At 40.0% G+C, this 16274-nt stretch overlaps 1 protein-coding gene across 1 annotated transcript in view; it reads left to right on the forward strand.

Annotated features, from left to right (window-relative positions):
- The window catches only part of LOC105392640 (ryanodine receptor), a 170963-nt gene that overhangs the window by 73955 nt on the left and 80734 nt on the right, over window positions 1–16274 (forward strand). The window contains exons 53-65 of the mRNA XM_048632203.1: window positions 4982–5156; window positions 5514–5617; window positions 6356–6489; window positions 6910–6999; window positions 7503–7627; window positions 8093–8275; window positions 9385–9432; window positions 9725–9866; window positions 10368–10376; window positions 11814–12028; window positions 12445–12592; window positions 13638–13748; window positions 14292–14375. Coding sequence (XP_048488160.1) covers window positions 4982–5156; window positions 5514–5617; window positions 6356–6489; window positions 6910–6999; window positions 7503–7627; window positions 8093–8275; window positions 9385–9432; window positions 9725–9866; window positions 10368–10376; window positions 11814–12028; window positions 12445–12592; window positions 13638–13748; window positions 14292–14375 — 1568 coding nt within the window. The remainder of the gene's footprint in view (window positions 1–4981; window positions 5157–5513; window positions 5618–6355; window positions 6490–6909; window positions 7000–7502; window positions 7628–8092; window positions 8276–9384; window positions 9433–9724; window positions 9867–10367; window positions 10377–11813; window positions 12029–12444; window positions 12593–13637; window positions 13749–14291; window positions 14376–16274) is intronic.

Here is a 16274-nt window from a genome sequence, read left to right on the forward strand (position 1 = left end):
GCTCCAGCAGCGCCAGCTCCGACAGCTCCAGCTCGTCCAGCGCCGCGCGCCGCCGCCGCCGACACAAGCGGAAGAAGAGGCATCATGGTCGTAAGCTCAAACAATTAATTAGTGAGGTGTCGGGTCTAAAGAGGCAATTGGCTAGCAGAAATAGCTTCCCTGAACTAGACTCCCTGAATAATGAGGATGTTGACATTATTGACCCAAATGTGAGCGGGGAATTATTTGAAGCTGATTCAGATAAGGAATTAGGGTTTAGTCTCCCGTTTGCCACCAAAACTAAGGAAACAGCTATACCCTCCACATCCCCTGAGATGTTGGAACAATTAAAACTGCTTCAACGCTTTGACCAGGAACAATGGTCCGATGTTCGGTATTCAGATATACAAAAACTGTATGTACACAAGCCAGGCTTTACTAACCTAGATCCTAATGAAGAAGTGAGGCAATATGATACGTCAAAGACACTCATTAACACCGAGAAAGCTTTTGCAGGGATAACTTATGGTTTATTAAAACAACGTGACGCACTACAGAGCGAAATGCGAGATTTTCTAATGTGGGCACGCCAGGCTGACCAGCTCAGCTACGAAAATTTTAACAAAGCTTAAAGATATTTTTACAACAGGTGAGTACGTTAAAGCTACCAATGATACATGCCAGCTCGTGTGTGGTCACAGGGCGGAGCTAATTCAACACAGGAGAGAGGCAATTTTGGCATCCGTCAAGGATCCCTATTATAAAAATGCATTACGAAAAATTCCACCCACATGCACTACATTATTCGATACCGAGAAATTCAGTGCTGTCCTTGAAAAAGCAGGAGGCATAAAGAGCGTTTTCTGGACAAAACAAAAGGATCGCAGTACTTCTGCTCCGCAGGCCGATCCTGGAACCTCCTCAACACAGGACTTTTCTACCAGAAAACCTGTGAAACCAAACTACAAGCAGGTTGATCATGGCCGTTCTAAACAATCAAATGGTAATTTTCGGGGACGAGGAGGTAAGGTTTCAGGTTTCAGAGGAAGAGGTACGGCACATAGAGGATCAAGGAAGCGCTCTCCCACTTCCCACCGGGATAGTAGAGCACAACATAAACGAAAATACTGACTCTGCCAGAATATTCCGTGCCGGCCAACTGGGTCGCTACTACCACAACTGGGAACTGCTCGGGGCACCGCCCTACATTCTCAACATAATCAGAGGTTACCGTATCCCATTCGTAACCAAGCCGCCGTTGTGCATGCCAAACCATCGCAGCAACATAACATTACCCTCAGTAGAAATGTCTCAGGTAATAAACACAATGATGCAGCAAGGTGTCTTGAGGGTGGTAGCACCGTCCCCCAGTTTCATTTCGACGATTTTTCTGAGACCGAAAAGCGACGGCACGTCAAGACCAATATTCAATTTAAAAAGTCTCAACAAATTCGTCATGGTACAAAAATTTCGTCTTATAAACATTCATCGTGTGCCAGACTTCCTCCAGTCACAAGATTGGATGGCAAAAATAGATTTCCACCAGGCATACTTCCATCTGAAGGTAGCTCGAGGTCATCGTCAGTTTTTACGCCTAATTTACAAGAAAAAACTTATGGAAATGACGTGCCTACCGTTCGGTCTCAGTTCAGCCCCAAAAACTTTTGCATCCATATCCAATTGGATCGCACAGAGGCTCCGCGAAGAAGGTGTCCGCATACTGGTATATCTGGACGATTTCTACTTGGTGCACCAGAACCGAGACATCTTGCTGGACCATGTGACCAAAACTGTAAGACTGCTGGAAAATCTGGGTTGGAATATCAACAAACAAAAATCAATTCTAAAACCTCAGAAAGCTCTGGAGTTTCTGGGAATTATTTGGGACAGCTGGAACAATACAAAATATCTCCCCGAGAGAATAGTAGGCAAAATACAAAACCAGCTTCATGCAATAATCAACAAAGGCCAAGCATCGGCATTATGAATTTTGCCAGTTTTGTCATACCGAGGGGGAGGCTAAACTATCGAGCCACTCAAAAACAGGTCAACACGCTGCTAAAGCTACAAATAATAAAATCACGCCCATTGCCAAAAAATGTACTTGTAGAGTTGAAATGGTGGGTACAGAACTGCAGGAAGACTTCACAAATACATGTGTCTCTCCCTATGCATTACCTAACAACGGATGCGAGCGACATCGGCTGGGGAGCGAAGTTAGACCACGAGAGTTTGGAAGGCACATGGACTCTGTCAGAACAGAGCCTTCACTGCAACCAAAAAGAAATGATTGCCATACTAAACGTCTTGCGAGGTCATGGTCGGCACCTGAGCTCGAAGGCTCTCCTCATCCAGTGCGACAACCAAACGGTAGTCTCCTACTTGCGCAACGAGGGGGGGACCAAGTCTACTCAGTTAATGAACCTGACAATGAAGGTATTCCATTTAATAGACCATTACAACATCCAAATGTCTATTTATCACATTCCAGGCAATTACAATCAAAACGCCGACCACCTATCATGCCACAAGGCTCCACCGGAGTGGCACCTGTTACCCCAATTAACGCAGGTAATATTCCAAAAGTGGGGAACTCCGACAGTAGATCTGTTTGCGTCTCAAACGGCACATGTAGTGGAGAATTATTGCTCTCTCGACAGGTCAGACCAACAAGCATACTTTCACGATGCCTTGAGTCGAATGTGGGACTATCCCCTAGCTTGGGTGTTCCCGCCTCCGTATTTGATCCCCAAAGTGCTAGGTCACCTGAATACAGCCAAAGGTCTATACCTGATCGTAGTGCCAAGGTGGGACAAAGTGTTTTGGAGACCAGACCTGAAGAGCAGAGCAACTGCAGCCCCGTTCACAGTCAGGAATCTCAGCCATGTTCTAGTCGACGTGACGACCGGCCTTCCACCTCCCAAAGTATCGGAGATGACACTGGAAATCTGGAAATGTGGGGGTGGAACCAACACCTGACCAGCTGGTCGGACTCGCAAAAAAGGTTACTGTCCTCGAGTTGGCGAGAATCGACCATGAGGACATACAAACCTGCATGGAGAAGGTGGACGGTCTGGTCGTCAAAGAACGGCATAGATCCCTTTCAGCCATCTGGATCTCAACTGGCAAGATTCCTAGCTGACCTTCATCAGGTTGACGGATTATCTTTAAGTACCATTTTAGTTCATAAATCGGTAGTGTCCACTTTTTGCAATCCCAACCTCGAAACTAAACTTAGTTCACATACACTTGTGAAACAAGTTCTAAAATCTATAGCTCTTGCTAAACCAAAAACAATAAAACCTCCAATATGGGATGTGGATGTCTTAACAAACTATATAAGTAAAAAAGATCCTAATTCAAGAAGTCTTTACGAAGTGTCGAAATTTACAGCTGCTATTCTGCTGCTTTGCTCTGGGCGTCGTGTACACGATTTAACATTACTCAAAATTTCACCAGAGTATTGTACCATAGAACAAGATGTTATAATCCTAAGACCTGTTTTCGGTTCCAAAACTGACAATGCCACACATCAGCAGTCTGGGTGGAAACTAATGAGAAATACTAATAATTTATCTTTAGATCCAGTTCATTGGGTAAAACTCCTTATTAAGATATCTGGGCCCCGAAGGGAGTTAGTTAAAACTGATTTCCTATTTCTGACTACCGCAGGAGAGGCAAAAGCTGCGTCACGCACTGTTATAAGTGGCTGGATTAAAAAGTTGTTACATGAGGCTGGCATAAGTGGCACCCCCGGTAGCTTTAGATCAGCTGTTGCCTCTAAAAACTAGGTCGAAAACTTCTCATTAGATGATATCCTCGAAAGAGGCAATTGGAAATCAGCTAATACATTTAGAAAATTCTATTGCCGTGACATTATTACTAGAAGGCCTAATAATCAGACACTGATCTCTTCTTTATTTACTCCCACAAATACTACATAAGTGATTGACCTGTAATTAAGCTAATCAATACATAAGATCAATAGGAAAAGTGATTATATAGGTACATAAATGTGTGTATAATTTTAGTACATAAGTACTGATTGTATAATAAATCAATAAAATTACGCATGATAAAAGGATAATCTACTTAACTCTACTACGAATACAACATCATATTTAATAAAAATGCATTATTCTTATTACCTACTCTTAGTACCCTCTATAATAAACATTACATCTTATAATTGTAATATTTAAGCAGATCACATTGGCATCATAAGTCCACCACCACCAGGCGATAACAAACACGTCTCTCATGTATATTATGCTTTGAATAACGGTCAAGTTAGTTTAATAGCTACGTTTTACCTGAAAATAAAACGTTTATTAAACATACTTACCTTATTCAAAGCATAATACTTTAAATTCTGCCTGGTGACATTTCAAGACTCAATGACGAGAGCATGATTTCAAAAAGTATAAAATCATCTGCCTATTTGTGGTGGCGGAAGCATGGACGAGTCACGTGGTCTTCAAGATGGCGCGATGGATCGGTTTCCGGACGGCTAGTACAGACAGGAAGTCAAGTACGCTACTCTCATGTATATTATGCTTTGAATAAGGTAAGTATGTTTAATAAACGTTTTATTTTCAGGTAAAACGTAGCTATTTATAAGATGTTTAGTAACTAAGATTATTTAATTAGATGCTTAAGTTCTTCTATGTAAGATCTTTTTAATCTGAAACACAGGAAAAACTCTGTTATTTCCTAGTTCAGAGCAGTATTTCACCTACCTTTAGCATTAAGATTTGACCTATTTTTAAAATACTTACTACCTATAGTTTTCTGAATAAATATTATTCTTATTCTTATTCATCTAGCGCCTCCATTATCCAGTTACTATCTGCTACCTATCAAAGCCATATCGATAGGTATCCATCCAGTGGGCTAAAACCCTACATTTCATTTGTCAAGATCATCATCACAAGTTACAACGCAACTTAACCTCTACTTTGTAACTAAATCTACAAAGTTTATAATTTATTCCCCCCAACAGAAGGCAAAGACGAGCACAAAAAAGGTCTCCTCCACATGAAAATGGCGGAAGGGGCTAAACTACAAATGTGCTATTTACTGCACCACCTCAACGACATACAACTACGGCACAGAGTTGAGGCCATCATCGCGTTCGCCCATGACTTTGTCGGGGATTTACAGGCCGATCAGTTGAGGTGAGAAGTTTTACAGATAGGAATGATGAATGAATTAAGGATAAAGAATGAGTGAGTGATCGCAAAGTGAATGGAGCATTGTGGATGCTAAGTTTTGATGAGTTTGTGTATTTATTACTATTTATCTAGCCAACGAACTATACCTAGGTACTAGGTGGAAATTACCTAGGTACTAGGTGGAATCAGAGAACCGTCCAAAAAAATGACTCGTGATTTTGATAATAGGTGATTAAAGTATGTTCATTCAGTATATCGGGTTAGATTTTCAGAAAAAAACAATAATTCAATTATACATTGTGTAATCACGTCTCTATTTATTATAAAACAATATATTTCAACTTTGTATTCTTATTCCAGACGTTACGTAGAGATCAAACAGTCGGACCTGCCCAGCGCCGTCGCGGCCAAGAAGACCAGAGAATACCGCTGTCCACCGCGGGAACAAATGAACGCTATTCTGAGTAAGTAACTATGTATAACTCGTTTAAATAAAGATGCAATGGCGGATAGTGTTGTTTTATGTCGCTGGCGCGGTCTGTTAGTAACCCTGAGTTCGAATCCAGGCCGCAAATAACTATCTGCTGGATATAAATTCCGCCAGTATTGGAGGAGGTATATATCCAGCAGTGGACTTATTATGTATTAATCCTATTTTTAATTTATATAACTCTCTTCCATCCAAAGGTTGTCTGGTAGAGATTGCTAAAAGCAATAAGGCCCCCTTTTTGTACTGTTGTTATTTTTAAGTTTTATTTTGTATAGCTGTTCCCGCGCGCTTCGCTTCGCCTTAAAAAGTTTTCCCGTGGGAATTCCGGGATAAAAAGTAGCCTATGTTCTTTCCCAGGGTCCAGACCGTATGTATACCAAATTTCATTCAAATCCGTTCAGTGTTTTGGCGTGAAAGAGTAACAGACAGACAGACAGACAGACACAGTTACTTTCGCATTTATAATATTAGTAAGGATTGATTCTGTTTTTTTTTGGTGCAAATAAAGAGTATTGTATTGTATTGTATTACTATGTGACCCATCAATTTTTAGTGATGCAAATAGTATGAATACTAGATATCTCAATACCAACATGAAAAGAATGTGAAGAGCGGATATTTAAAGCAAATCTTGGCCATGCCCATGTCAGCCATGTCATTGACGATCATAGCCTCAATAAAGCAACATATTAACAAAACCATGTCCCCCCAGGCTTCAAGCACTTAGAAGAGGACGACAAAGAGAACATCCCGTGCGGAGAAGACCTGATAGCCAGGATGAACGACTTCCACCAGGCGCTCATGGCTCATGTGTCGCTGATGGCGTTGCAGGAACCTGAAGTTGAGGTGAGATAGGCTCTTTATGTATACAGTGTGTTGTGAGAGAATTATACAGGCTGTTGCAAATTTGTTATACTATGCCGAAAGTGGGTGACGCACAAGGTCATTCTGAACAACTTTTGTTCAAAGACATTTGGATAGTTGCGGAAAAAAAAATGGCCTTTTCATAAAAAAAAATCACGAGACTTGAATTTCCAAGTCATAAGTAGGTACTTATATACTGTTTTTGCAGATTTACAAAATGTATAATATCATTAAGTTCTTCCTTATTACATCTGTTTGCAAATGTTTCTATTCTATTCTCTGTGGGAAGAGTGTAATTACCTTCACCTGGCTCTTTCGAATGGGTTCCATTTCCATTCCAACCTTTCTGCATATTAGCAATGTCTAAACTGTAATGAAAATTGTGTTTTTATTTTCTTTCAGGAAAACCCAGAGGCCTTGAACAAGCCTGGAGCGATCGGCAAGCTGTACAACATCATCAACACCGTCAAGGAATTGGATGAAGAGCCTAAAGTAAGCATAAAACATAACCACATAATCTATAAATTCTCTGATACTACTTAGGGCCAGTTTTTTGATCCCTAGTTAACTCAACCATTCGTATGCAGCTGTCATGCTTGACACGTGACTTGACTAATGGTTAAAGTTGATCACGGATCAAAAACTGGTCCTTATACCACCTACCTAAATAAAGAAATAATGTAAAATGCTGGCTTTGAGGAAAGAGTATTGATAGACCTACCACTTCCACCGCCACTTCTAAATTGGTTCTTTATTCACGGACATTATATATTTAGAGTCTGGCTAGCGAACATATTTTATATGCGTGTGGAAATTCTTGAATAACTTTAGGCTTATATGATGGCGTACAATACGATGTACCTACGTATGCGAAATAAATTACAGAATTTTACACCAACAATTACAGTGTCACATTTATTTCACTAAAGACACAAACCTTAAAACAACAGTGGGCCAAAACCGCAATTTCATGAACATTATTTTGCTTTTCGCAGGCGATAGAAGAGCCAGTAAAGAAGACCCCTGAGGAGAAGTTCCGCAAAGTGCTGATCCAGACCATCGTGTCGTGGGCCGAGGAGTCGCAGATCGAGACGCCCAAACTCGTCAGAGAGATGTTCAGGTTAGATTACTTCGTTATAATAAAATTAGGGCTTGAATGTTGGAAAATTCATTTTTACACTCAACGTGGTGAGATTTCTGCTGGGCAGAGTCACAGATCATGACGCCTAAACTTGTCTGGGAGATGTTCAGGTGACTATAGATACCATTATTGTAAAATTAGGACTCGAAAATTAGAAAATTCATTTCTACATTCGACGTAGTGAGGCCCCACCTGGGCTGAAAAGTCACAGATTATGAGTCACATTATTGTAATCATCATTAAGAGTTGAAACATTAATTTTTTTTAGAATCTATTTCTACACATTTTCGATGTAGTAATATGCATGCTGGGCAGAGGAATCACAGATTTTTACGTTTTCATCCAGTTATTTCGACGTCTTCCATGAAGTTCCACTTACAGAGGCTCTACTACACCTTCTTATCATTATTTCTATTACACTAATCCATAAATTTTCCATTCCAGTCTCCTAGTCCGCCAATACGACGCCGTCGGCGAGCTGGTCCGAGCCCTAGAGAAGACGTACGTCATCAACGCGAAGACCAAGTTGGACGTGGCGGAGATGTGGGTGGGGCTGAGCCAGATCCGCGCCCTGCTCCCTGTGCAGATGAGCCAGGAGGAGGAGGAGCTCATGCGGAAGAGACTCTGGTAAGTAAATTATAGCTTAGTAACACAAAAACGCAAAAAAAACAAAAGAAACGCGACGGGTGCTTTTAGACACAGAAACAACGTCAAACCTAGAATACAGACAGCAGTTAATAAAAAGCGCTATGTTTCTATCCGAAAACCGTTTTTAGCTCACCAGAATGATAGGTAGGATGCATCAAAACCTCGCATTGGTGCATGAAGAGACACTGGTAAATAACGGACACATAGAAACAGCAAAAAAGCTAGAATACCGTCAGCTGTAGACAAAAAGCGCTGTTTAGCTCAACAGAATGACAGATACGATGCGTCTAAAGCTGGCTATGGTGCTACTGGTCTATAGCCGTGACTGTACAACTAGACGTGACGCGGCGGAGATGTGGGCGGGGCTGAGCCAGGTCCGCGCTGCCCGTGCAGATGAGCAGGAGGAGGAGGAGCTCATGAGGAAGAGACTCTGGTATGTAAACTATAGCTTATTTACACAAAAACGCAAAAAAAAAACAGAACAAGATGGCCGTGACGGAGGTTTTTGAACGCAACGGAGGCGCTTAGACACACATAAATAACAACAAAACTAGAATACAGACCAGCAGTATAAAATACCGCTGTATTTCTGTACAAAACAGTGTTTAGCTTAGTAAAATGAAAGATGGGATGCGTCAAAACCTAGCATTGGTGCGCTAGTAATAGTTTTAGTTTAAGTGCGTTGAAAGGTTTATCTAGCCAGTCGATTAGCGTCAAGCGCTTTATCTTTCCCATATTTATCCTATAAATGTCATTCAAAGAGTGGGATGCGTCTAAAGCTACCTATGGTGCTACTGGTCTATAGCCGTGAGTGTACAACTAGACGTGACGCGGCGGAGATGTGGGCGGGGCTGAGCCAGGTCCGCGCTGCCCGTGCAGATGAGCAGGAGGAGGAGAAGCTCATGAGGAAGAGACTCTGGTATGTTACTGAAGGCTAAAAGAAGAAATCTTTGGATATTTGGTATAAAAAGCTAATTATTCGCACAAACGAGACGCACGTTCATAATATACCTACCTCTACTTGTGCTACCACTAACACTGTGCAGGATGAAACGGATCTTATTAATGAATTGAAATTTTGTCCACAGGAAACTTGTCAACAACCACACATTCTTCCAGCATCCTGATTTGATCAGGTAAAAAGCCATTTAACTACTTCTGCAAGTATATTTTCCTAAAAACTTAGGTATTCACAAGGTCTACCTACGAACTTGTGTAGTGTTTTTTATGTATCCTGTATAGTGTACAATACAATACTTAGACAATAGTCGGTAAAGATATAGAAAAGACACCGTATTAGGGAGAACTTACCACAAAACACATATTTAATGTGCATAAGGCTACCAATTATACCGTCTATGTTGTGGATTTCCTTTTGTAATTTATGCGTTTGTCTGCAATAAAGTATTATCTACCTATCTACCGCAGAGTCCTCCGCGTCCACGAGAACGTGATGGCCGTGATGATGAACACTTTAGGCCGCCGTGCGCAGGCGCAGTCCGACGCCACGCCCAACCAGCCGGCGGCTGAGGAGAAGGTGGGTCCGCACATTCAGGGCGTGCCGAAGACGGTATGTATTGGCTTTGCTTGTTGAGTTGGTTTTTTTAGGTTAGAATTAGGGTTTGGTGAAAAGGGGTATTGGAAAATTCCACCATTAAGTAATGGTTATTATAATGGGGCCCAAATATTTCTCAATTATAATGATAATATGCGGGGACATCGACCATCCGACCCCAAACTAGGCAGAGCCTGTAATATGGGTATCGGACATCTGATATATCTTATTTAAAATACCTATATGAATAGAGGCTGGAGGTAGATTTGCTCAATATAAATGTATGGATGCAATATTTGTGGCAATAGATTTATTTACAAACCACCAGAAAAGTGAGGATGGAAAGTGAACGGAAGAAAACCGAAGACAAGATTTTGAGCTCCATAATTTATCATTATCTCCAATGATATTTTAACATATTGCTTATGTTATGACATCTTACACGTAAACTTATTGAATTACTTAGCTATGCTAAGGTCTTCAAAATACTTAATTAATACATTTATTTGTCTGCAGGGGAAAAAGGTATGAGATAAATAACAAAATCCCTGTTTGTGATGTCCTTTTTAAATGTTAGATAGCATTGTTATGTATTCGTTTAGCCTGTAGGGTTTTAGTCCATGTCCGTAGATCAATGTTGTGGTAATTTTGAAATATATTGGACTGCTTAATTCACAGTGGCAATTTATTAGTATTGGAATATATACAGAGTGTTTTGAAGAGTATCGTGAGCCGCAAAACGGTGACTGATTATGGTAATTTATTTGACTAGCCATCTGGCTAAGGTACAGTACCACATTTGCAACACCCTGTATAACAGATAACGTCAAAACATCACATTTATTTGTATGAATTGCCACGCAATCCGTATCCCGTACACTATAGCTTTTGCCAGAGAAATAAACCTTGTTAAATGTCATTGTGTAGGTACCTATGCTTTTGTTTAGTGCCTATTGTTATGTGTTTAGAAAATTATTGATATTGTGACTAATGTAGTCAGAAGGTGTATTACGTAAGTATGTAGTTTTAAATCTGTGTCTAATTTTGTGTACCGACTTTAAGAGTTTGGATGTGTGAAGATATTGTGCTTGCTAGTATCTTGCTTCATTTCACCTTTAAATTCTTTTAAACCTTCTCCAAATCATAGCTTCACACTCATGCACCTATACAGCCTACTTAGTACCAATGCTAGACCACTCGTGTCCACAAATAAAAGAGTTTATGTACGTCAAAAGCCTACTGCCATCTTATCACTATCTCCTAAACCTCTGCTGCCATACAAAATTTTACAGCCTGAAAGCGCTAAAGGTAATAGAACCAACTTTAGGGCCAAATTCACCGAAGTAATTAAACGTCGTTAGAAGGATCGAAAACGCAGTTTATGCTCTAAACGAGCTTATACGCTCATTTCGATTTTCACCGACCAATATTAATCAAGATTAGAGCAAAACGCAGTTACAGCTGTAACTGCTATAAATTGGCCAGTTAGCGTTGCTAAACGCAGTTATAGAAAGCTGTCATTGTCAAACGTCATAAACAAACCACTGAGCAAATAACAACGCTTTGACAACGACATATATTATTTTTTTGTTTTATAATGTGTCAAAACGTTTTGTTACTCCATTGCTCGAAATCAAAATACGCAAAAAGTATGTACGGCGCGACGCAATAACTAAACGCATTTCAGTGTTGCTGGCTCGTCTGTAGCCGAAACACCGGTTACGTAAACGAGATTAAAATAGCACCGATGAATTTCAGGTTACTCTAAACGCAGTTTGACGAAATCTGCAATCGTGATTAATGAAATCGTAGTTTAATAAAACTTAGATTTCTATGCAACCCGTGAATTTGGCCCTAAGTCGCAAATAGATAGTGATATATTGGCGGTAGCTTGTAGCAAGCACAACCTTCCACTCCAAACCACCTTACTTTGACCTCTAACACACGCTTTTCTACCCACAGGACACGTCTCACGAAATGGTGGTCGCTTGTTGCCGGTTCTTGTGCTACTTCTGTAGGACTGGGCGGCAGAATCAGAAGGCCATGTTCGATCACTTCGACTTTTTGTTGGAAAACTCCAACATTCTGCTGTCGCGGCCATCTTTAAGAGGGTCCACGCCGCTAGATGTCGCTTATTCGAGTTTGATGGAGAATACTGAGCTGGCTTTGGCTTTGAGGTTAGTTGATATGAATATATTAAGTGATCATTTGATTTAAATAGTATTTTTATAGTATGTAGTATTTTCTAAGATTGCTAAGTTTGCGATTGTAAATTATCTATGAATATCGTTAGGCAGGTACATAGTTACATAGATTTGTGTTCAATTTTGGTTTGCAATAGGATGCCATTGGATCTCTTTGGGTAACTCAAATATATTTCAATGTAGGTTTAACCAAACTTTACCAACCTGGGCGTCATCTTATGTCCATATCTGTCCTTTTGATTAACTTACTTCAGAAATTGATGAGGTGGCCCAGTTGTACTTCAAATTACCGTAATCATAATTATATATAAAACTTCGTATCTGTGTGCATACATTTTTACTTCATACTTGTAACACACATTTCTACAAAATTTCCTCTCCATCCCCAGAGAACATTACCTCGAGAAGATAGCCGTCTACCTCTCGCGCTGCGGCCTGCAGTCCAACTCGGAGCTGGTGGAGAAGGGGTACCCGGACCTGGGCTGGGACCCGGTGGAGGGGGAGCGGTATCTGGACTTCCTGCGCTTCTGTGTCTGGGTGAGTTACTGCTGCATTCATTGCTTCATCAGCATCCATCATTGCTGCTCCAAAGCAAAGGTTTGAGGCATCTAAAATTGGATTCCTTTGCTATTCAACATCAAACTGTATTCATTCAGAAAATTCTGCTGCTAAGTAGCTAAAAGTTGCTGCTGCACCAGTTGCACCTATGGCAAGACTCCAAGCGTTGATATTTAGATTCTGCGTATTAATTCAAAATATTCATAGTAAGGACTAATAATACAGCAGTGGTGTAATAAACTCTAGAAACGTTTTCAATAACGGAGCTACCTGCAAATGCCGTATATAACAGTATTTATTTAAGAATCAATTTCTATAATGATTAGATAAAGACGTTTAAACTCTATAGAACACATCAATAGTAAAGACACAACGAAGCCGTGCTACTTAAATGCCGTAAGTAACAGTATTTAAGACTGCAGTCCAACTAAGGGCTGGTGGAGAAGAGGTACCCGGACCTGGGCTGGGACCCGGTGGAGGGGGAGCGCTATCTGGACTTCCTGCGCTTCTGTGTCTGGGTGAGGAAGTATGATATTGCTGCTCCTATGGCAAGATTTGAAACATTGTACCAAATTATGAATAAATCAAAAGATTCAACGGTGCTAATAATCTTGAAATTATACAAATAATGGAGCTACTTGAAAATGCCGTATGTAACAGTATTTAATCTGCGTGATGCTTATTTTATGGAAGGAGAAAAAGGTTCGCTCTAAGTTCCATCCATTGCTATTTGAAGCGACAAAAAATATTTTATTCGAAAGATTGATAGACAAATAGTCGAAATATAAGAAACAGTTGCAATACAGAACACAGTCATACTTATTAGGCTTAACAGTTACCGTCCGAAGCATCAAAAAGGCACTAGCTCAGCTTGTGCTAACAATAAAGGCCACAGTGTTGCAGACATCGCATACGTAATAATTCTAGCTAAACCAACCGTACGTCCCGCAACTAAACATAACCTCACTTATAAAGATTCCATTACACAAACAATTTAAGCTAAACCAACCCTCATCTCCCGCAGGTGAACGGAGAGAGTGTGGAAGAGAACGCGAACCTGGTGATCCGGCTGCTGATCCGCCGCCCCGAGTGTCTCGGGCCCGCGCTTAGGGGCGAGGGCGAAGGCCTACTTAAGGTACATAAGAAAGAAAAATAGTTTATTGCCACAAGCAGAAACTACAATTTGAACAGCTAAGCTTACTAATTACAAAAGTGGCGAAAGGACAGCCTCAGCTAATGCTGCGTATTGCATGTTCACTGATGATGTTTGTCTTTGACTGGTTTTACAGTCATGATGATTTAAAGTCACAGCACATAAAAGTGTAACGTAAACGCATCGCCTTTCTTTTCTTCTGTCGCAAGCTCATGAACAACTTTTTAAGTCAAAGTCAAATGTTTCTATTCACGTAAGTATACTAAATATAAAATTTTCTGATGAACGTCAATAATTTTTTTACAAACGGCTCTCCGTTCGGATAAGGGGGGGCTCTTTCTGAAAAGAAAAAATATAAGATGGGCGACCTTTAGCAGTAATAAACTTTATAAGCAATGAAAAAGTACAGTGTGAATATCTAAACAAAGAATACTTAATGCGATGCGTCCGTTGCCGATGCGTAAGATGCCGAAAGCTGGACGGCGTTGTTTAGCAAAGTAACTGAATAAATTATGTAATTTTCAGGCCATCGTGGACGCCAACAAGATGAGTGAGAAGATAGCGGATCGCAGGAAACTGCATGAAGAAGTCGGCCAGGAGGACGTCGCAGTAAGTTATTATACAGGGTGTTTCACAAGACAAACTTAATGGGTGGTTAGGTGGGGTCAGTTGATAAACTCTATTTTATTTTATTTTTATTTATTTTTTTATTTTTATTTATTAGGGAAGACAAACAGCCATACATTGAAAATCTTATAAATAACATAAGTAAAAAGAAATATAAATGTACAGCCCACAGCGTCATCCACAGAATTATAAAATAAAGAGGTGTCAAGTTGAGAGGTTATATAAAATTAAATGAATTAAATTAGCGATGACAAGAAAAAAAAACAATAGCTACTATACTTAATATTCAAAGAAACCTGAGACTATGATAATGTTTCGATAACATTTCTTTTAAATGAAGATATGGACTGGTGAAATATGTCAATATTTATAAAAAAATTGTTGTAATTATTTACCATGCGACAAAGAGGTGCGCGCTTACCTGCATTAGTTTTACTATGTGAAGTAGAGAATAGTTGGTAGGCGCGAACCTCCCGACGGAGAACTGTTCGTGGTATTACATAGCAGAGTTTATTAGTTAAGTCCATACAGTCGTACTTATTGTGGCATATACCATACAGTGTCATAGCCTCTAGTAGGGTACGTCTATCTTCCAATGTTTGCATTTTATATTTTACAAGAAGCCTACTGTAAGATAAAGTACCACGGTGGCACCTAAAATGCATAGCACGCAAAAACTTTCTCTGCACTCTTTCAATAATCTCCCTATATTTAATATACAGCGGATTCCAAACACACACGGCGTATTCCAGTTGAGGTCTAATTAGGCTTTTATATAGATGAAGATAAGTAGAGGGTTGATGGAAGTCGTGAGAAGCACGCATTATGAACCCGTACAATTGATAAGCTTTATTAACAATCATTTCAATGTGTAAATCTAAATGTAGTTTTCGATCAAATAGTATACCCAGGTCTCTAAGCGAATCAACTCTCTCCAGAGGCGCGCCGCAAAGAGAGTAGGTAAAATTTATATTTGTTACTTTTTTTGAGAAAGTTATAAAATTGCATTTGTCTAAGTTAAGTTTAAGTTTATTTTGATCGCAGTAGACGCTCAGACGATTTAAGTCTTCCTGAAATAAATAACTGTCGTTTATGTTGTAAATGGGTTTGAAAGCCTTAAGATCATCTGCACATTAAAAATTTTGAGTTCAGAAAGCATTGTTTAATGTCGTTGATAAAAAGAATAAACAAGAAGGGGCCTAGAATAGATCCCTGAGGGACGCCTGAAGTAACTACAATTGTATTTGACTGAAACCCATTTATTAATACTCTCTGACGTCTATTGGTTATGTAAGACGCAAACCAACGAAGCAAGTCTCCGCGTATGCCATTGTATGCGATTTTATCCAATAGAAGTCTGTGGTCCACCTTGTCGAAAGCCTTGCGGAAATCTGTATAAACAGCGTCCACCTGTATCCTGTTATCCATATGTTCAAATAAGTTATTAGCAAATAAAATAAGATTTGTTGTCGTGGAGCGCTTTCTGACAAATCCGTGTTGCTCTTGAATTAGTGCATTGTGGAGGATAGGGTATATTACATCGTGAACCAGTCGTTCGAATAATTTCGACAAGGTGGACATTATGGATATAGGTCGGTATTGACCTACTTCATTTTTATGACCACCTTTATGGACAGGTGTTATATTAGCTAACTTCCACACAGTTGGAAACACTCCTTCCGTTATGCATTTGTTAAAGATAATACTTAACGGTATACATATTTTGTCCGCGACACGAGTTAAGAAAATAGGAGGTAACCCATCTGGTCCGGCCCCTTTAACAAGGTCTAGTCGCTTGAGCTCTAGTAGAACGCGATGTTCGGTAAAGTGCAAATTATGTATCAGTACATTGTTATTATTACTGCAAGGAGGCAAAGACCA

Source organism: Plutella xylostella, chromosome 31, assembly GCF_932276165.1.
Source record: "Plutella xylostella chromosome 31, ilPluXylo3.1, whole genome shotgun sequence".
Classification (NCBI taxonomy): Eukaryota; Metazoa; Arthropoda; class Insecta; order Lepidoptera; family Plutellidae; genus Plutella; species Plutella xylostella.